The 21,798-nt window shown below is 33.6% G+C and overlaps 1 protein-coding gene across 2 annotated transcripts; it reads right to left on the reverse strand.

Annotated features, from left to right (window-relative positions):
• Window positions 1-4,352: 4,352 nt before the first annotated feature.
• On the reverse strand, window positions 4,353-19,419 carry LOC125845318 (prolyl 4-hydroxylase 1). 2 transcript variants are annotated; one of them, XM_049524805.1, is made up of 12 exons: window positions 19,118-19,419; window positions 17,370-17,417; window positions 15,599-15,664; window positions 11,472-11,524; window positions 10,466-10,531; window positions 9,351-9,425; window positions 7,599-7,673; window positions 7,259-7,329; window positions 7,113-7,164; window positions 6,922-7,011; window positions 5,337-5,429; window positions 4,353-4,483 (listed from the first exon to the last, which is right to left on the reverse strand). In XM_049524805.1, the coding sequence occupies exons 1-12, from the start codon at window positions 19,179-19,181 to the stop codon at window positions 4,376-4,378; spliced, it is 861 nt and encodes a 286-aa protein (XP_049380762.1). In that variant the 5' UTR covers window positions 19,182-19,419; the 3' UTR covers window positions 4,353-4,375. The 2 variants fall into 2 exon arrangements, with proteins under 2 accessions (XP_049380762.1, XP_049380763.1); XM_049524806.1 differs by lacking the exon at window positions 19,118-19,419 and adding an exon at window positions 18,781-18,842.
• Window positions 19,420-21,798: the final 2,379 nt, after the last annotated feature.

The raw sequence follows: 21,798 nt of genomic DNA on the forward strand, positions 1-21,798 counted from the left end.
TAATGATTAGATTTAAAAAGTAGATAGTTAATAATTTAAAAAGTAAAAGTAGTGGATTTTCAATAATTTAAAAAAGAATCAAATCTTCATATTTGCCTAGCTAAATTTAAGTGGATTTTTTCATAAAGTTTGTATTGTGTCACTTAAGTTATATAGGAATTTATGATACTAAGCGTTAAGAATAACAAAATTTTCATCTAAAATTGAATATTCACTTAGAACAATAAAACAAATGATATTTATTAAGAAGTGCAAAATTGTATGAATACAATTCTCATTTTGTATCTTAATTAATTGAATCGTTCTTTATGAATTTGTATCTCAAACTCTTTGATGTTTTTGATTGTTGGATTAAGTAATTCCTTTATTATTGGGTTTTTTCAATAAATATTTTTTATATAAATACAAAATTTACACAAAATTACTGAGTTCCCTGAATCAACTTATGAACCTCTATGACAAGTTTGTTTTTTTTCCTTTTTTGGCTTTGTTGACTCACCTATGTTTGGACCTATTTAATAAAGATGGGACCATAAATCACTTTCATGATTCATAGCGCAATAAATGTCACTTGATTAATATTTATAAGAATAAAATAAGTAGGATTAAATTTTAATCAGTTGAGAATTATAATATATAATATGCACAATTATGTTTTGTCTTTGCCATTAAGCTCTTCGAGGTGTTTGCCTATCGATTTGAATTTTCCTTTTTGTTGGAGGCTAAAGCCTAATTATATGGCATGAAATTTTATTTTAAAATCAATTTAGAAGAATGATCAAAAATCAACTTTGATCATCAAATAATTAAATAATTAATAATAATTTACCTCAAACTTATTGGGATTTGGTTTGTCAATATTTTTCTGCAAAAAAGACTCATTCATCATGTCGTTTTTTTTATTATTGGCTTAGACCTTTGTAAGTGTTAACGAAGGTTAAATTTAGAAATGATTTAACTTTAATTTTTCATTTTATTGTTAATGAACATTTTGTATATCTAGATAAGTATTATGTCAGGTATAAAATTAGCATAGTACACTTATTTATTGCATCATATCTTAATCTTCCATAACTGAAAATAACAATACTACAAATATTTATTGTCATGTAATATTTAACTGTCTTAGACAGTAATATATACTCAGCTCGTGACTTTTTCAACCAACAACCGCCAACACCACTCAATTTTTTTTTTTTAAAAATATTTTTTGTTTAATCTTCTATAATTGAAAATAGGTAAGTCATATTTCTGTATTTATGGAATTCATATTTATATGATATAGTCATATTATATTATATTTTTTTTAATATCCAAAATTTTAATTTAAAAAAAAAGTATTATATTTTTTTAATAATAAAAATTTAGATAAATGATTTTGAAATATTATAAACTCAAAGTTGAGTGATTTTATTAATATAAAATAAAATTTAATAAATTTAAGAGAAAAGGGTCTGAAAAATACTTTAACTTTGACCGAAATTGCTGTTACGATACCAAACTTTATGGAGGACCTTTTACCCCTACACTATTTAATAGTGTATTTAAAAGGTATATATGTGCCTACGTGGACGCGTTATTAATTATAATTTTGCAATGTTTATGATGTCCACGTGGGCATATATATACCTTTAAAATACACTATTAAATAGTGTAGGGGGGTAAAAGGTCATTTCCAAAGTCTGATATCATTACTGTAATTTCGATCAAAGTTCAGATATATTTCAGATCTTTTCCCCTAAATTTAACTAGATAAAGTATAATTGAATGATCTCGAGATATTAACTCGAGAACATGCTATTAACTTAAAAAAGTACTAAAATTCTTCTGTTTGGTAATAGGTGTGAAGTTCACACTTATCCATCAACCTTATAGTATAGAAAATAAAAATAATTAATTTGATGCTCAAAATATTTTTTGTAAGCAGGATCCTAAAAAAAGACCGCATCCAAAAAGTGTGACATGGTAATAATGATTTTTTTTTTTACAATATGAAATCCAGGGAGTTTTTTATTTTCTCTCTTTACCTTTTATTTAATAATAATAAATTAAAATGGAAAGGAAAAGAGGACAACACAATATTCTGATATCAAGCAATCCCCACCGAAAAAACACATTGGGGACAATGAAGTTTAGGAATAGATATCTCAACTAATTATTGTACGATGATTTTTCAACTTAAATATTATTCGACATATATTGTGTGATTTAACTATTTTAAATACTGTATATTTTTTAGATATACAATTATGTGAATTATTTTATATATCTCGAAAGTATATAACATACATAAAAAATTAGTTGGTGAATTTTATAGATGATATTATTGATAGTTGTGACTTCGTTTTTTTTTTTTATATTTTTTGGCTTTTCCTAAATTAAAAGTTGAGATTACGTTTGGACAGCTTAAGATAGAAAAATTAATGATAATAATAATAAAAAATATCAAAATGAAATGTTGTCTGAATTCTAAATTTGGAAACGGTTTCAGTACAAAAATGATATACAAAGTACGTAATATACTATATTGATGGATATTTTATTGGCGTTTGGACATGAATTTAAAATTATTAGTTGAAAGTATTGATCTATGTGAAGATAGATTTGAAAAACCACCAAAGGATGTATTACAAATACAGATAAGACTGCTTCTCCCTTAATTAGAGGTCTCGGATTTGAAAAAAAATTCGTGATAGAGAGTGTTTTCTTCCGAGTGGGATCCCATGCAGTGCAAATTCAAAATAGTCAATCTTGATGAACATCGTCGGAGTATCGAATACAGGATGATCTTTTATTTATTTTTTAAAAAAAGAAGAGATTTGAAGTTCAAATCGTATTTGGTCATAAGTTTTACAAATAGAGAATTGAAAATTAATTGTACTTTTTCTCATAATTTGTAATAATTATAGAAACTTTCTCAAACTCTAATACAATCTTATCAAACAAACAAATCTATTTGAATTCTCTATTTAACAAACGATTCCTCATAGTAGCACCAATTGATTTTTGAGTATGTTTTGTATTTTAAGTCGAAAATAGTTTTATGAAATAGCAAAGTTGCAACCTCTAAAAATCATATGGATGATAAAGTGCAACCTCATAGTACTCTAATTAAGTAATTAAATGTCACCAATAAAGATTCTATAGATTATAATTAATACAACCAATTAATAACTTAATTTTATTGTGTGTATTATGTGTGTCTTACGTATATATTTTACATGCCACTCACTTTACCATATCATGCCTAGCAATTAGCATGGGATAGCTAGCAAACTATACTTGAGAATTTTGGGGTGCATTTTTATCAATTTCATGTTTACCAATTGAAGGAGATGGTTACCTACCACCAAACATCCCGAAGGATTCAGTGAACGTGTTGAAACTTAGCAACACAAACAATTCGTTGAATGGTTGTTAGGTATATTGGAGAGTTCAAAACTAATAACGTGTAACTATTTAAGCGCTTAATGTTCTTCTACATGGAGAAAATATGTAAGAGGTAATCAAGTATTAACTTGAGATTGTTGTAGGAGCCCATAAACTTTAAATTCGAGATCCACCTCTGCCTAGTGCAACTCCAATTCAATATGCAAATTTGTTTTTTGGTTGACATTCATATTTATGTGGAGGTGTTGATGAGGGCAACTTGAATGAAACTTAGTTTGGTTGATTAATCATACTTCAACAACCTTTTTACCGTACAAAAGTAAGGATAAGTTCTTCCGTATTTCCTATCCTTTCTAACTCACTTATGAAATCACATCGAGTATTGTTTTATTGTTGTAAAACAACTGGCCTCTTTTATTTAATCTGAATTTAGTCTCATTATCACTTTATCATAGAATTGTCAAGTCTATTTGAGCAAATATTGATGATTGATTTAATCTTTTCCTTTCACATGGATTATAGTTGGATCCAAACAAAAGAGAAGAAAATTGTTGAAATAGCACAAATTGCCCTCAAAATTGGTTGGTCCTTAATTTATTTAACAACTAAACTTACGTCTAGTAGATCGTAAGTTCTTTAGAAGCTGAAGTAATATGGTGCATAACTAGAGAGATACTATAATACAAAAATATATACTTATAACCCGCGAAAAAGTTTTTTTGTTAAGAGGAGCATAAGTTAATGACCAGCACAAATACTAACTGCCAATGACCCAAAGTTTTTAAAATTTTCCTTTCCCTAATCCATCCTCTTTGCTGTGTTGCCAAATGAAGAGTAAGTTCAAATTAGTAAACTCTATATATGGCTACATTTTTCACAATACAACATGTGTTGCTAGTTTTACAAAAGTCATGTCACTCCTCTTTTCCCTTCTTTTTTCCTATCAAGATACAGTATAGAACAAAAAATAAGATATATGAGCAATTTAGGATACACTTCTTTGCCTCATCCATTTAGTAGCTGACCATTTCTCTCCTGAGAGTACTTCACATCCTCCATGTAGACTATCAGGGTCAGATTGTCCATTAAGCCCCTAAATGGAAAAAAACAGCATTCATCAAGTGGAATTCATGGTTTCAGAAGAGAGTTTTTTTTTAAGTTAATAGAAATTAAAGAAAGAACTAATATGAGAAACCGAGAAATCCCCGAGTGCCAGTGGCACGCAGTTTGGAACTTGGATAAAGTACTTACACCTCTATCTTTCTCCACTAACATACCAGACCTTTATCTGTGGCAAGCTTCAAACACGTGACATGTGTCTCACTCACACATCAGGCGCTGCTCTAGTTACTAGACGTCTGGAATATATTGACATACACAAGGGCCTCAATGACATATCTGATGTCCCTTTCTTAACATTCCTTCTTTTTTTTTCCAGAATGCTTTTGACATGCTTTCTATAGTATTTTGCCGTGGCTTATTCACTACCTCTCTTTCTTTTCTTTTTTCCGACCAGTTTTGGAATGTTTTTCCTTGAGCTGAGGATCTATCAGAAGCAGACTCTCTACCTCCCAAGGTAGGGGTAAGGTCTGGATACACCCCTATCCTCCCCAAACTCCACTTGTAAGACTACACTATGTTGTTGGTGGTACCCAGGGCAGAAGCTTTTATAAGTCTATCCAGTGAATAAATGAAACAATAGTCTCATATCCCATCAAGTCAAAACGATGCACAAAGGAACTAGATTCAACTAAGGAGACTTTGTCTAGAAATATTGGGCGTATGACACATTATGGATGCCAAGTCAAATGACTAACAAGATGTCGTGCAGTTCTTAAAATCTTAAAGCAACCATGCCAACATTTTCAAAGTACTTTAGAGGGTTCCATAGATGAATTTTGTCAAAAGTTGCAGCGAAAAGGTTTATAGTAGGTGAAAGTACTAACCATACTCCAAAAAAGAACAGCATCTCCTTTCGTAGGTTTTACACATAACCCTTTGATCATTTTGCCGCCACAGCTACATTCATCAGTGCCAGCCTGATGACAGCATTTGAAATTAAAACGCAGGCATGAAATTAGAAACCTGGGGAAAAAAAGACGTGCAAGAGAGATGGAAAGGCAACCAAAGTTGTTGGAATCAACATGTACGGTTAGGTAAACAAGAAAAAATGGAAAAAGAAACATACATGGCCTGGTAACACATTTTCAGGGAAGAGGATACATAACAAGACAAATTTCACTTCTGGCCTGGAAGTGAAAGCTTAATTTTGGGAATTTCTCCCTGAAATGTTGTGCTCAATAGACTTAGCACATAATCATATCTGAAATAAGCCAGTTCAATCCTTTCAAAACACGGTAAATAAAATCAAACAAAACCTTAACAACTCAGTAGACTTTTTATACCCTCCAGCCTGTTTTCCCAACTCCTAAACTGCCTCTCAGACCGCACAAACTATTCCCATGCCTACAACCTTCTCAGATTGCAAACCACCATTCAAATCTGTACTAGCTACTAGTTATACAATAAATATAGAAATTGGACTATAGAGTGACTGAGAAGATTATAGGCTGTAAAATTTGGTTTAATTCGTTTAGACAATTTAGGATTATAATTATTTTGCTAGGATAAAATAATGGTTTAATGTTCTGCTCATGATAAAACAAGGGCAACTTTAGTATACGAATTACAAAAAATACTGGCATGATACACGGTAAAGCTAAAATCACCAAAAATTGAACTTTCAAGCATCGCTTCTTTCAATTATGAAACAGAAAGAAATCAAGTTTCCAATCTTTTGGAATTTAGACAAAAGATGGAATGTTTATTGATTTCTGCAACATAAGATCAATTCAAACTTATCTTCAAGCAACATTCGCAAGAAATACAGAAGAACAATAATTGCAGCAGAAAACTCTTGACAGCAGTGAGCAGTCACAAACCCTCAAGAAACTAAATATTAGAAAAGCAAACGAATTCCTCCAGAAACTACTGATTAAGCAATTTTTTTCTCTTTGTTCACAGGGCGTCCACCCAGAATTTGTAGACTTAGCATACATCAAATAAAAGGGAAAGTATTTGCAACTAAAACTAGGTATGTTCCTTACATAACAGACAATTCTTCCATCAACAAATGCAAAGGGCAAAAGGATGATATAACTGGTTAACACAAGGTTATGGACAAGTTCCAGCACCATATAAATGTCTACATCCAAAGCAGTTCCATTCGAAATAATACAAATTTTGCATGGAACCCCTAGTTAAGTAATCAAATATTGATTCATATGTTGAGAACACGCACATAGTGCTTAAATTGATGGACAGAGACATGAAGCTTTCATTAAATACCAGGATTATGAAGTGTCAATACAAATTTTTTGTTCCTCAATTATTTGACTGAATATGACAAAGGCAACCGACAATAGATTCATTTCATACAATTTAAGTAGAGTACGCTACCAGAGAAAATGGAGTGTCAATAATACAAAAAAGAAGTTATTAATCAAGGTTTCATCATTCATGAGTGATTACCATAGGAAAGTATGTTTCTCCCCCCTCAACATTGTCGCTCAAATACATGAGCATTGTAGCTATTCTTTGACCTCCACGCTTCACATTAAACTGCAAAATAAGCAAGTATTTCTCTCATTTTGAAAAGAGAAATAGACAAACAGAGCAATAAGCCAATAACAAAAGTAACAAACTATTGAGAAAGAACTTACACTATCAGAGAAATAGTCATGATGGGCTCTATAGAACTGATTCTTTTCATACCTGTGCTTCTGCAGATGTTAGCCTTGATACTGACATATATTAGCCACCTATCTCACAATGGTAAACTGAAAAACCAAAAGGTCATAATACATACCTTAACACTTGAATGAGTTCCCCATTTTCTACTGGTATTTGAGAATACACAGAAATTCGTTTTTCAATTGCCTGAAAGATACAGGAATGCAAAGAATCCAACATAAGACCAAAATTATCAACTACGAGTGACCACATAATCACAATGTCCTATACAGTAAACATTCAATTGTAAACACTCAGAAAAAGAGCAGGTTAAAAATAGAAAAAGGATACCCAATGGGATAATAAAACATTGTTAACTTGAAACATAATGACAAAGATAGTAGCATATCATGTTTTGCTTCAGTAAGGGAAGAGAGAACAAGAGAACAATTGAAAGGACCTTGTGCTGTACGGACCTGTATCATGGGATAATTCCTCTCAACAGGGTTCAGAAACATACCAGAACTTGTTCTGACATCACTCTTAATTCCCTAGTGAAAAAAAGAAGAAGAAGCTATCAATCAAATTGGACTTCAAGCACTAAAAACAAGGAAGAAGACTATGACAAATCACAATCATAGCACTACATAGAAACTACAGTGGTATAAGATCAAACCGCTAAGGAAGAACTTTCTAAAATTTCAAATCATGTAGCTTGAATCCAAAGAAATAGCACAGAAGATGATTTCATCTATCTAATTGATTCACAAAGGATTGAGGTAAACTAGTCTCTCAGAGGGCCAATGACAAACCTAAATATAGAGAAGTCATTTATCTTTTGAAAAAGCATGTTCATCGTATGAGAAGTCCTATTCATCTAATATATGATTGTTGCCATATTCTTCAATAACTCGCTCCTTCAAAGTTCAAACTAGGAAAGCAAAAGCATGTCTTATTTTTCCTCGTAAAGTGTTTTTTTCTTGAGGAGAGAGAGCTAATCACCTACATTTTCTGGATGAAGTATAGGATTGCATTAACAAGCATCCACGAGATGCAAATAAGTATTAAAAAAGGACATAGCTCCTGTGAAGTTTGATTTTGAAACTCCTAAAACAGAAGGGGCTAACAAAATTCATAAGCTGATCAAATTATTTACATTGCACAATTTGCACAGAAGGTCCATCACACACCCACAGTCTTTTAAGGAATGACTAGGACTTGAGATTCCATCAAAGTATCAGTAGTTCCTCTCCCTCTACATGCTCCAGGGAGTGCAGGCTGGGATCATTTGCCAAATAACCTTCATGGCTTTTCCAACTCTCCATTGTCCCAACTAATGTAGGCATCTTTGAGACTGCAGTGCATTACCGAACATACCCCTAAAAGACACAAAAACATATTACATATGTCCTTTGCCATAGACAGTGAAGAAAGAGGTAATATTCAGCTTCTTCAAGTACATCTAGCATTGGTTGCACATAATGACTCCTCTCTTAATAAGATTGTCATGTGTAAAGAAGGCTTCAAGTAATGCTATCTGACTGCAGCAGGCTACGTTAGTTGGCACTTGTTTTCCATATCATGGAGCCATTCTTCAAATATCATGTTGTTCCTGTAATGGTTGGTATAAAACATGCTTTCACAATGAACTTCCCATTTTCACTACTTCCCCGTTTCAACCTGTTCTTCACTTGAAGATGAAGTCTTACGCTTATCCAGCTTAGTAAAATAACTCCATCAAGCTGTCTATTTCCTGATCTTAGAAGCTTCTCCTAAATACAATGTTCCATGAGTTGCTATCTCTACATCGAATAATAGTAGCCCATGTCTTACAAAGAGAAACAACTCAAGGAATTCCTCTTTCAAGGTGCACTTTCATAACCATTTATCATGCGAAATTTGATGTGTTCCCGATTCCTTACTGTGAAGCACACATTTGAACTAAACTCCTCAATGCTAAATACAGAAAATGGGTAGAACTGTCACAAATGAAATACAAATTGAGGTGGTATTTCAAAGACAGTGCTCTTCTAGAGGCAAACTTCAAAGCAAAAGCTCTAACTTGAACTTTAACCAGAGTACTTTTATAGGCAAAATTAACTTACTGTTAAGTAATTGTGGAAACTCACCAAGCACATTTATTTAATAGAAGTACGGAAATCAAAACTAACCAAAAGGATCATAATAGATGCTGAACATGAGAGAATAATCTTGCATAGTGAGCATACCTTCCCAGTTTTTGCATCTACAACTGTGGAAACATGAAGGCGAGGAATGGCAATCGATCTAAGATAATCACATTCCTGTGAAGGCAATATGATACACATTTCCCAAATTATCAATATGAACTGATGGTACTTTTAAAAATTAATAAAGCTATCAAGATTTCGCAAAAGACCTAGTAATATCATCCATCTATTTGATAGCACATCTAAAGATCAGGATTAATGTATTAATATTCTCTTCCACATGTTCACCCCTTTTCCTGCCTCTCCCATCCATCTGTTAATACGGCCAAGGCATAATACTCAATTATTCAATTGAAAATCATAATTAACATTCTTAACTGACGTTTCACACTTGATTTCTTCTTCTTCTTCTTTTTTTCTTTTTCATGGTTTGTGAACAAAAGACTTGACAATGTTGACAAAAAAACAGTGATACCAATTAAGCATAATGAAGTTTGTTCCCCATTGTGCTAAACTAAATTAACTAAATATGTCTCACTTTGAGTATCAATGAGAAGTTGGCAGTAGTTCTCAATCCAAAGAGAAGCTAATTACAATGTAATTCACAGATGCTTCTGGATCTGAAATATTGGGGAAATCCAAGATGCAATTGAAGTCTATCTATTGGAATTTGGTAAACAAAAAATGCATATATTATTGGTAAAATTGGAGCAAGCCAGCAAGGACCATAAAAGAACCTCTAAACATTCTTCACTCCAGATTTTTATGACGGTGGTGTTCAGTTCAGCTTGCCCACACCTCGACTATTTCACTAGGTACCTTGCTATCTCCCACCAACATAGACCATCGGGCAACTTTTCCCATAAGGCTTAGACAGATAAAAAAGCACCTCATGGTTTTTGTCTCACCTGGAATTTAGACCCTGATCTCTAAGTTTTGAACTTACTTCATTGACAACTAAACCACACCCTTAGGTGCAAGTACACTCCCATATATTATCAACCATGACTTTTTTTTAATCAGTTATATTATCAACCAAGATTTCTATCTCACCAAAGACATATTAACCATATTAAAAAGAGAAAATAACTTATTATCAAAGAACATATAGAGATATGCAATGATAGGAAGGAAGATACTAAGAACTGGCCTACCTCCGCACTTAAGAAGTTGTGAAATAATACAATTCTTGGTTTCCAGCTAATTATTTCAGGCTTCACCTGCACCAGCATTATGACAAATTAACATAATTAAAAAAATGAAGCAGTAAATGGCATCGATACAGCTGGTCAGTTTAAGTTACAGAAAAACATAGTCCAATATGGACAGATTTTGTCTAAGACGCATTCTCCTAGTTCTCAGATGAGGAAAACAATTGACTGGTTCATCTAAGTCTGAAAATGTCAAAAGAGATTCTCCATTTATTTGTTCAAAACAAAAAATGAAGACCGTACATATTAATGAACATGACTTTCTCATTTCCTGAGAAGTGATTCTAGAGGTCCCAGTCTGGTACTTCTAAACCAAGTAGGCTCTGCTGGTCAAAACATAGACAGAACAAGAAACTCAATTTCATGAGAACATGGGTCGGTTGTTACATATAACTGATACTGTCGGAGATCTGAAAATTACATTTTGTTCTTTCACCTATGACCTTACCTGATCAACATGTCACCATCTAAAGATTGGTTGAACATTTGCATACACAAACCTCATCCCCAGTGTCAACCTACTTGACTAGCATGGATACTAGGAAGGCCAAAAAAGATAAACAATTTTTGTTGTCTACTTGCACGAAGAGAAGTCATTGGAAGAGGGAACATGGCTAAATACATGTCTACCAGCAGTATTTACCCGTACATCTTACTATAAATCGTACATTAGATGGCTTAGAGTTGAGAAAAAATAGCTTTTCTCTAAAAAGTGAAATTATGTACAGGGAACAAAGACAATGCAACCCAAAAACGATAACATTAGTTGCTAAGAACTCATTCCGAAGATAAAATACCATTTCTATCACACAACTATGTATCTCTTATTTTCATGTATTTTCCGACTACAATCATGCAAATGGCAACAAATTCAAACTGTCAATTGTATAGTTTCACTGACAAATCACAGAAGTTGAGAAAACAACAGAGACCATTTCCTTGGACTTACATATCCTACACGCAGTGCTATGGCTTCTTTGTCATGAGGCCAATTAGAGATTCCTGAACTCAAACAAAAATGATTAATGAATTGAAAAGTAAATATGTCAAAAGTATCAAGTAAAATATAAATCAAGGGTGTGGCAACATTGGGGGGCTGATATTTATGTTCTGGTTGAGACAAAATTGGGAGGATCAGAGGTGAATGTATTCAAACAATTATGGCAAAATAGATGGATGGGGGAATTTCATTTGGATGCTATAGGCAGAAGTGGTGGCATCGTAGTGATGTGGGATAAAAGGGTGTGGAGAGAAGAGCTGGTAATAGCAGCAAACCAAATGGTGACCTGCAAGTTTGAAGGCATTAATCAGGCACTCACATGGTTTCTTTCAGCTGTGTATGCCTCATGCGATCCAATAACTAGAAGAGAACTTTGGCAAGAATTCATCAACATCAAAGAACTGTGTAATGGGCCTTGGGTAGCTTGTGGAGATTTTAATGCTACAAGATATCCAAACGAAAGATCAGAAGGGCACGGAATTACTACACCAATGACTGAATTCTCTGAATGGATAAATGAGATGGAGTTTATCGATCCTCCTTTATTTGGGGGGTCTTTCACATGGAGAAGGGGGGACAATCACATGTCTGCTTCCAGAATTGATAGGTTTTTATTCTCTTCTCAGTGGGATGGGACCTTTACAGGGATAAAACAGAGCATACTTCCCAGAATAGGTTCTGACCACAGTCCAATTTTGCTTGAATGTGGAGACTTAAATTTGAAGAAGTCTTACTTCAAGTTTGAACAATGGTGGTTAAGGGTGGAGGGTTTCTCAGACAAAGTTAAAGATTGGTGGGAATCTTTCAATATCACTGGTACGGGCTCTTATGTCCTAGCCTCCAAGTTGAGGATGCTAAAGGGGAAGCTAAAAGAATGGAAACGGGAAAATAGGAACAATTGGAATCAGAGAAAAGAGGAAATCTTAAATCAGCTGTCAATTTTAGAAAAGACTCAGGAGTTGAGATTGCTATCAGAGGATGAGTTACTTCAGAAAGTACATCTTTCAATGGAGTTTGAAGATGTTGCAAAAAACGAGGAAATAGCTTGGAGGCAGAGGTCTAGAGTACATTGGCTTAAACACGGAGACAAAAATACCAAGTTTTTTCACAAGATGGCTACAGCACATAAAAGATTCAACACCATTGACAAGTTGATGGTTGAAGGGGTTACAGTAACAGATTCTGAAGAAATTAAAGGAACCATAATTAATTTCTATCAAAATCTTTACAGAGAAACGAACAATGGAGGCCAGAATTTAATGTACAGGGAGCGGAAAGCATTTCGCAAGAGGAAAATGTATGGTTGCAGAGGCAATTCGAGGAAGATGAAGTTTTTAATTGCATAAAATCATGTGCTAGTGATAAGGCCCCCGGACTAGATGGCTTTCCGATGAGTTTTTTCCAAACCTTCTGGGAGATACTGAAGACAGACTTCATGAATGCAGTGAGACAATTTCATCAAAGACATGAGATAGAGAAGAGCCTCAACGCCACCTATGTGGCTCTAATTCCAAAGAAGATAGGAGCTATGGATCTTAGGGATTTTAGACCCATCAGTCTCATTAGTGGTGTGTACAAGGTCTTTGGTAAGTTGCTGGCAGAGAGATTAAAGAAAGTGATAAGCAAATTAGTGAACAATCATCAAATGGCCTTCATTCAGGGAAGACAAATTACGGATGCCGCATTAATAGCAAGTGAGTGTGTAGATTCAAGGATTAAAGGAGAGATCCCAGGAATTATGTGCAAGCTTGATATAGAAAAGGCATATGATCATGTCAATTGGGAGTTTCTACTTAATATTCTGAGGCAGATGGGGTTTGGAGACAAATGGCTTAAATGGATAGGTTTTTGCATCAAAACTGTCAGGTTCTCCATACTTGTTAATGGAGAACCTGCTGGTTTTTTTCCTTCTGAGAGAGGACTACGACAAGGAGATCCTCTCTCCCCTTTCCTATTTATTCTAGCTATGGAGGGTCTTAACAGTATGATTAGAGTGGCCAATCAGAACAACTGGATAAAGGGCTTCAACGTTGGTAATCAGTCGGGGGTCAATTTGAAAATATGTCACCTTTTATATGCAGATGACACACTTATATTTTGCGATGCAAAGGTAGAACAAGTTAGTTACATTAGAGTTGTTTTGGTGATTTTTGAGGCCATCTCCGGACTTTGCTGTGAACTGGGGGAAAAGCAGCATCTTCCAAATCAAGGAAGTGGCAAATATTCAGTTGTTGGCAAGCATCTTGCAATGCAAGATAGAGCACTTACCAACTGCTTATCTGGGAATGCCTTTAGGGAATCATCACAAGGAGCTTGAGATTTGGGATGGAATCATTGAGAAGACAGAGAAGAGGTTGGCTAATTGGAAGGCAAACTATCTATCTCTGGGAGGAAGAGTCACTTTGATCAATTCAGTTCTGGATGCGTTGCCTACATATGTTATGTCACTTTTCCCTTTACCAGCAAAGGTAGAAGAAAGGCTGGATAAATTGAGGCGTGATTTTCTATGGTCGGGGAACAAAGAAGGGAAAAAAATACACTTAGTTAAATGGCAAAAAGCCTTACTAAGCAAGAAGACAGGAGGTCTCGGCATAAAAAATCTGAGGGTCCAGAACAAAAGTTTACTTTCTAAATGGCTTTGGAGATTTGTGGTTGAAGATCAGGCATTATGGAGAAAAGCAATTCTCAACAAGTATGGGCAGACCGAGGAGTGGGTGTCTAATGTAGTAGATAGCACGTATGGGGTATCAGTTTGGAGAACAATCAGAAATTTATGGGATAGTCTAAAGGAGAATTTGGTGGTCAAGGTGGGAGAGGGTAACAAAATATTTTTTTGGAAGGACAAGTGGATTGGACAAGAGTGTTTAAACTCGGTCTTCCCCGATCTTTTTTCTTTTTGTACCAATCCTGAGGCTAAAATTGCTGAGATTTGGTCCCCTCAGGGATGGAACCTCACTTTCAGGAGAAATCTAAACGATTGGGAAGTGGATAGAATTGCTGAACTGCTTCTCAAATTGGGTGAATTCACAGGCCCTACTACAGAAGCAGATGGTATAAGATGGAAACATAACACTGATGGTAAGCTCTTTGTGCGTAGACTGTATAAGAGAGAGATCATGACTCACTCTGGGGGAATTCTTGGCCCATGGAAACAAATATGGAAGGGCAACACCCCAACCAAGGTGAAATGCTTCACCTGGTTGGTCATCAGAAGGGCATGTCTCACTCAGGAAAAACTCAAGAAAAGAGGCTTCCAGATTGTCTCCAGATGTTTTTTTTGTCATGAGAAGGAAGAAACTAACAGCCACTTATTCCTACACTGTAGGGTTACTGTACAGGTGTGGCGCATGGTTTTCAGCATTTCTCAAGAGCCTTGGGTGATGCCAGAACATACTGCTGATCTTTTGAGCTGTTGGATGAGGAGGGGGGGAGCAAGACCCAAAAAAGATGGTGGTCTATAGTACCTACTTGTGTCTGGTGGGCTATTTGGAGAGAAAGAAACCTTAGGTGTCATGAGAATATTACTAACTCTATTCAGAAAGTTAAAGAAAATTGCATTAACATGTTGTTTTTTTGGTGTAAAGAAGATGGTATAGAAGAAGTAGAACAGTTGGTAGATTTCCTAGGATCTATGTAATTATGGTTTCAGCTTGTAACTTTTTGGAGGTAGCCAGCATACCCTTAATGCTGAAGAATACAACTTTAACTTTTATCAAAAAAACATATAAATCAAGTTCCAAAATCATTTTAAATATACAGATATAATTATGCAGTTTTAAGTAACTAATTTTCTTGTACATAACTGGTAAGTTGCTATGTAAACAAACTTATTCAAAATATTCTCTTAATTAATTTGTTTTTCCAACTACATTTATTATTTAGTACCGTGCACTTCACGAAAGAGTCTATGGAAAGTATGCCTTAGCTTCTTAGTGCCTGGACTGAAGCAATGCCTCAAGAGAGAGAAGCGCCCAACTCATGCTGCACCAAGCTTCAATGCTTGAGCGCACCTCAATCTAGCCTTTAACAACATAGAGCACATGCAAGCCTAAAAACATTCACAGAACAACACAAACCTCTTGTTAAAGGAAAATTGCTGCCAGCTAGACTTGCATGCTTTCCACCAAAAGATAATTCTCTGTCTGCAGGAAGTCAGTTACAAGAACTTACATTAGATTAAGAGTACAGTCTTAAGGGAATACTAAGAACATCTCAAGTAATGACTACAATTAACATCTGGAGTGAAGCAGAATAAGGAGTGCTTAGACTAGAAAATCTTACAGTGTTGGTACTTCAAAAAATTTGTTTTCGATGAAGTACACTAAAAGATAAACATAACAATTACCCCTGTTCCGGATCCATGGTCAAAACGGACTGGTCGTTTTCCTGATAAGTTTGAGTCTGGGCAATTTGATACCAGAAAGCATCTTTTGCAAATTTAGAAGGTTTGGAAAGGGATCACAAGGAGGAAATAATGAGTTCACAAGGTTTGTTGCTTACATCATTGAAAATGGCAATAGAGAACATCTTTTGAAAGGCATATAGTGTGGGGATACTCATGCTTTTTAATGCATGCTATGGTCTATGTGAGAAGCGCAACAATGACTGATCTAACGGGGAAAGAAAAAAAATTGGGACATGAGATTCGGGAAGGTTATCCAGGATTCAGAGTCGAAGAAAGTCAGGAATCCTTTCTCAGAGTTTATAATCTAAACATAGAGGAGCAGGAGAATGTGAAGGTTGATAGGGGCCGGCTGGCTACAAGGATTTTTACCGAAAAAAGTTGGGGCAGCAACAATGAGGAGTAGAAGGAAATATGGAATACGAAGGCACCAGCTATGTCACCTTCTTCACGTGGTGTGTGGCACGAAACACAACCCACACAGCCGATAATTTAAGGAGCTCCAGCATGAAAAAGAATCCCATGGCTGACAATCTGAAAGGAAGGATTATGGTGAGTTGGTGTATGTGCAAGAGTGCCGAGAGGACACTAACCATCTCTTGTTGCATTACACGAGGTCATCCAATTGTGGGATCTCATCTCCTCGGAATGAGAGAGACAGAAGATTGACTGTAGCACAGAGCAGCATGTGGGAGTATGAAGTGATCAGATCTGTTTATTTATACATTAAATGTGAAGAGAAACTACTTTTGTGCACTGATAATTGCGTAAGACCAGTAGAAAAGGGAGAACATGTCTGACACATGTTGTGAATGCTTTTAACACCACCTTGGTTCACATTTAAGGAATAATTACAAAGAAAAAATGAAAGCAGAGAAAGATCTCATATAACATGCGAATCATCAAAATACTTTTTCCTCATTCTATAACACCATACTTGTTTTCTCTCAATTTCATAGAAGTCTTCCCTAATTTTTTACTATGAAAACTCTTCTCTAATTTTACCAAGCTTAAGCACAAAATGACATGTCAAAAGCTTTCAACTAGCTACAACATGAATGAAGAATCCCTCAAATGAACCTTAAGTAGAGATTATTTGATATTGCACCCACTGGAATCTGATTAAAAAGTAGAAACTACAATAACTACAAAAGAAAGGAATAATTAGAGCAAGTATTGCCTACTTTCACTAAGATGAGCTGCCAAAAATGTTTAAATAGTTAGTTAAAGGATCCACCAATAGTGAACCTTAATAATAAGATAATCCATAGTGATTATTTGGTATTGCACACAGTGAAACATGGAGGACTGGTTTGAATGTTAGATACCACAGCAACTATGAGTGAGAAGAATGATGGAGAAACCAAGAAAATATTAGACTCTCCAAGAACATAAAAGAAAAAACAATCATTTAAAATTATGTACTATAAACCAAGAAAAGTTACCAAGTGAGTCCTCCATCCTACGAATAAATGCTAATTGAATTAAAGCTCCTGCACATCATGCGACAAAATTCATCAGTTTCCATTCAGCAACAAGCAACCAGGAAAACCAAAAGTCCATATCTGTAAAAAATTAAAATATGTATTCTATCCTTTTTTAGAACTGCAAAATCCCAGAGAGCCAGTGGAGAAATGTTCGGAACTCGATAGAGAATGGGCTTGCTTCTCTACCCTTGGCCACTAAAACACGAGGCTTTCGTCAGCAACAGGGCTTGAACCCATGACATCAAACTATGTATTCTATTATCAGAATAGAAGACGGGAAACAGAGAAAATTCAAAGTTTAAGCAAATCCACAAATTTCTTTTTGAAGGACAAGACCACAAAGGTATGGTCAAGGATCAGGGTCTTATAACAAACCCTTCGGATCTAGAAAGATAACTTTTACTTCTTCCAGCATTTTAAGTTGAACAACGAATTATATAGTTGTCCATGCTCCTGAAAAACGAAATGAAAGAAACCAGCATGTATCTTTTCCAAAGATTCATCCAATATCTGATGGTTCATGCTTCTACAAGTTTTTTAAATGCTTTCTTTTTTAATTTTCTCTGTTGTGCCATATGTTTTATTGTCCAGGACTCTCGTTTTCTAATTAAGTCAATAGTTAATGATAGCAAAGTTTATTGTACTGTGTCATTTAATCCATGAATGAAAAAGAATGAAATTAAGATCATTCTGTAAGCTCCAGAAATCAATAGTATTCATCTCATAAAAGCACTGATTTAGTTTTGCATTACTTCACCCTTACTAATAAAAACCTTATATTACTCAACGGACGTTCATAAACACAACAAGTACCATGACTATGAAACTTTCACCCTTTTTTTTTATACCGTGGTGTCGGGGGATGATCAGAACTTAAAAGAACTCCCCTGAACTAACTGTAAGACATTACAGCTTCACAGGGGAAATGACACTAATTGCCTTATCCCCATTACACCATAATCTGAACCAAAATCAGAAAGCAATGAAGCTAATCAAAAGTAAACTTCCCCTCAAACCCAATAAAATATTTGTAAATTCATAGTTTTAAAGAAGAACCTAGCCATCTTGTGTTATTATCTTTTGTTTTCCTTTACAGAACAACTACCCATTTTCCCAGCTTAAGTGAAGTCAGTTCATTCAAAACATCCCTATAATACCATTACTTCAACCACACTCATAAATCAATTGTCCCACCATGCCATACAAACAATTCACATTAAAATCTTATCTTTAGTAAACAACCAGCATTTCCTTTTCTCATTTTTCTCCTTGAAATCTCAATCATGAATGATGATCAAGTATCAGACTCCCCAAACCAAACCAGAAAAATCCACTTCAAAATGTAAATTTCAAAAAAACAAAAAAATACCATCCTAATCAAGAATGATCATCACAGATCAAACCCAAGTACCCCCTCCACCACCCCAACCCCTAAAGGTTCATTCTTTAAACCTCCATTTCCAAAACAAACACCCATATGTATCACCATTTTAATTTTTTTTCCTTTTTTTCTTCTTTTTTCCAAATGGGATTTTTAGTTAGTCCAAATTAACTCCAATCCAATCAACACCACTGCTGATTACTATGATCGAAACCGCAAATGCCGGAGGAGAAAGAATAAAAAAATTACAAAAACCAACGACAAATTCAACAGAAACATACATAAATATAAATTGGGTATATAAAAAGATTGAGAGAAATTTCACCGAGAATCATTCCACAGGTGACAAGTGTAAGCAGTCCAAAAACAATTCTCATCGTTGTCCCCATCTTTTTCTGCAAAAATTTTCAGTTCCGTAGAAATCTGAACTGAAAAATAGAGGAATTTGTTGTTTGGGTTTTCAATTTTGAGTTTAGTAAAATGTCAATTGGACTGTTTTGGGAGTATTTGTAAAGTGAAAAAATGGCAGAACTAAGAGAGACGTCTTGCAAATTTCAATAGAAATATGTTGTACGCTGTGCATTGAAGTTTGAACGTCAACTTTTGAAGTCCATAGATTTGGCTCTACTCTATCTAAGCACCCATGCTTTTTGTGTTGGATTTAGATTTTGTTTTAGTTGTTATAAATAAAAGTATATAAAATATTAATTTAATGATTATGTATATAAAAAAACATAAGAAATGTGTTTGTTATTCAATTTAACTTACAAAATAAAAAGAGTGTGATTGTTAAAAATGGTAAGTATCAGTAATCATTTCTTATGAAGTTATAACTTATGATCATAATTGTTTAGCATCATTTATTAATAATTAAAAAATTATTATTTACATGATATTAATGATTTTCATCATAAATATTTTAATATTTTATTTATATATAATATATATCTTATAAAATATTATTATACAATCTCTTTAATATGTTTGTTATAAAGGGTGATATAATACATAAATATGTCATTTAACTTGAATCTCATTTTATATTTATGCTCTCCAATTTTGAATGTGTATAAATAGACCCTTAAACTTGAATAAAGTTGAATGAATAAACATATACGCATCCTACGTGATAATTTGTGTCATACATGTATTGTGTCACATAGGACCCATGTGTCTACTTGTCCAACTTTATACGAGTTTAAGTGTCTAATTGTACACATTCAAAGTTGAAGGACATAAATGTGAAATGATGCCGAGTTAAATGACATGTTTATGTATTAGCCTATAAAAATTGTATCTGCAATGAATGTTATTGTTGTAAAGGTAGAAAGTTGCTATAGATTAATAGAGTCAACTAAATATGGTAGGATTTTCTATCTTCTCTTCAGTGGCTCCGCCAAATTCATCCACACTCGTATTAGATCCTTAAAAAATACACTACGTAAATTAAAAGGAATTGAAACACATTTGATGACATTATTAAAGAATCTAAACAACATAGCCACTGATGATACAGAACAAAAACTCAACTCCAAAATCTTATATTGAATAGATACACAAGATTCATCCTCAAGTATATAATTCGGATGTTGCTTCATCTCTCTCCTCATTCTCTGTCACAAGTTTTTTTTTTTCAGTTTTTAGTAAATGGGTAATGACCTTTGTTAATGATGAAAAGACATTGAGTTGAAGTTTCATATAGCAAGAAGATAATTTTGAAATAGGTTTTATTTTAGGTGGAAGTCTGTTAAGGTGAGGGATATATGTGATTCATTTAATTAACAATGAGGGTATTTTTTTATATTAAAATCTAGCGAAGGGTATATATACTCCATTTCAATAATTTAAAGGTCTTGTAACTTTTTTTCGTATATAATACAATATATTTATTTATTTTTGAACATTTTAACTATCTAGAGCATGAAGAAAACAGTGTTCTTAAGTTTGTTCTTATATGCGTGACATGAGTATACAAATTGATTTACTTAATTTTATTTATACCAACTTATATATAAACATATTTTATTTAGTGTATAAATTAAACTAGTTTAGATTTGGTTTTATTTTTGGGGTCTAAAATCTGTATAGAAGTTGATGTATATTTACTTTTATGTTATTTTTACATATTTGTACTTATGAAATTAGTATACAAATTGATATCAATAGTGAATGTAAGGTTCTTCGCTAAATTTAATAATACTATTATCCATACTAAAAAAGGATCTTGTTCTCAAAATACAATGATTACCGTAGAGTTTTAAATAAACAAAAGAAAGAATGATGATATGTATAGTAACTAATAAATAAGGCTCATGGATGAATTTTCAAAGAGAGAATAGAGGAAGATAAAAATCTTATGAGATTACCTCAATATTTTCTTTTCATTTTGTATTTACTTATTATTTAATAATTATATTTTATCATTTATCTTATTTTTTTTATAGTAGCTCTACCTTGTTTAAATTATGAATATGCGACATTATGTAAAAATGGAGAATGATAAAATCTATTCAAATATTTTATTCATTAAAACAATACAATACAACATAGTACATTATGAAATAATACGTAACAACCGTCCAAACAAAGTGACTAAAGAAACTTGTAGTTTAAAAATGATTTTTTATGTACATTTGTTTATAATTAAAAAAGGGGAAAATTGAAAAATCTATCCCCGAACTATCGTAAATGGTAGGGATGTTCATGGTTCGATTTGGATCGATTATTAGTTAAAATCAAAACCAAACCAATTTAAATTGGTTTTTAAATTTCTAAAATCAAACCAAATCAAATAAAAAAATAACCGTCGATTTGGTTAGGTTTTTTCGGTTCTAAAGTAATAAATTTGTTGAGGACATATGCATCTCGATAGACACAAACACTTAGTACATGAATAATTCACAAATAAGCTATTACATGAACAAAGTGATTCATCCAATGTACCAAGTTTCATAAACTAAAAAAACTCATTGTCAATAGCATAAAGTTGGTTCAATATTCTGGAGA

The sequence above is a fragment of the Solanum stenotomum genome, chromosome 11, assembly GCF_019186545.1.
Source record: "Solanum stenotomum isolate F172 chromosome 11, ASM1918654v1, whole genome shotgun sequence".
In the NCBI taxonomy this organism is placed as follows: Eukaryota; Viridiplantae; Streptophyta; class Magnoliopsida; order Solanales; family Solanaceae; genus Solanum; species Solanum stenotomum.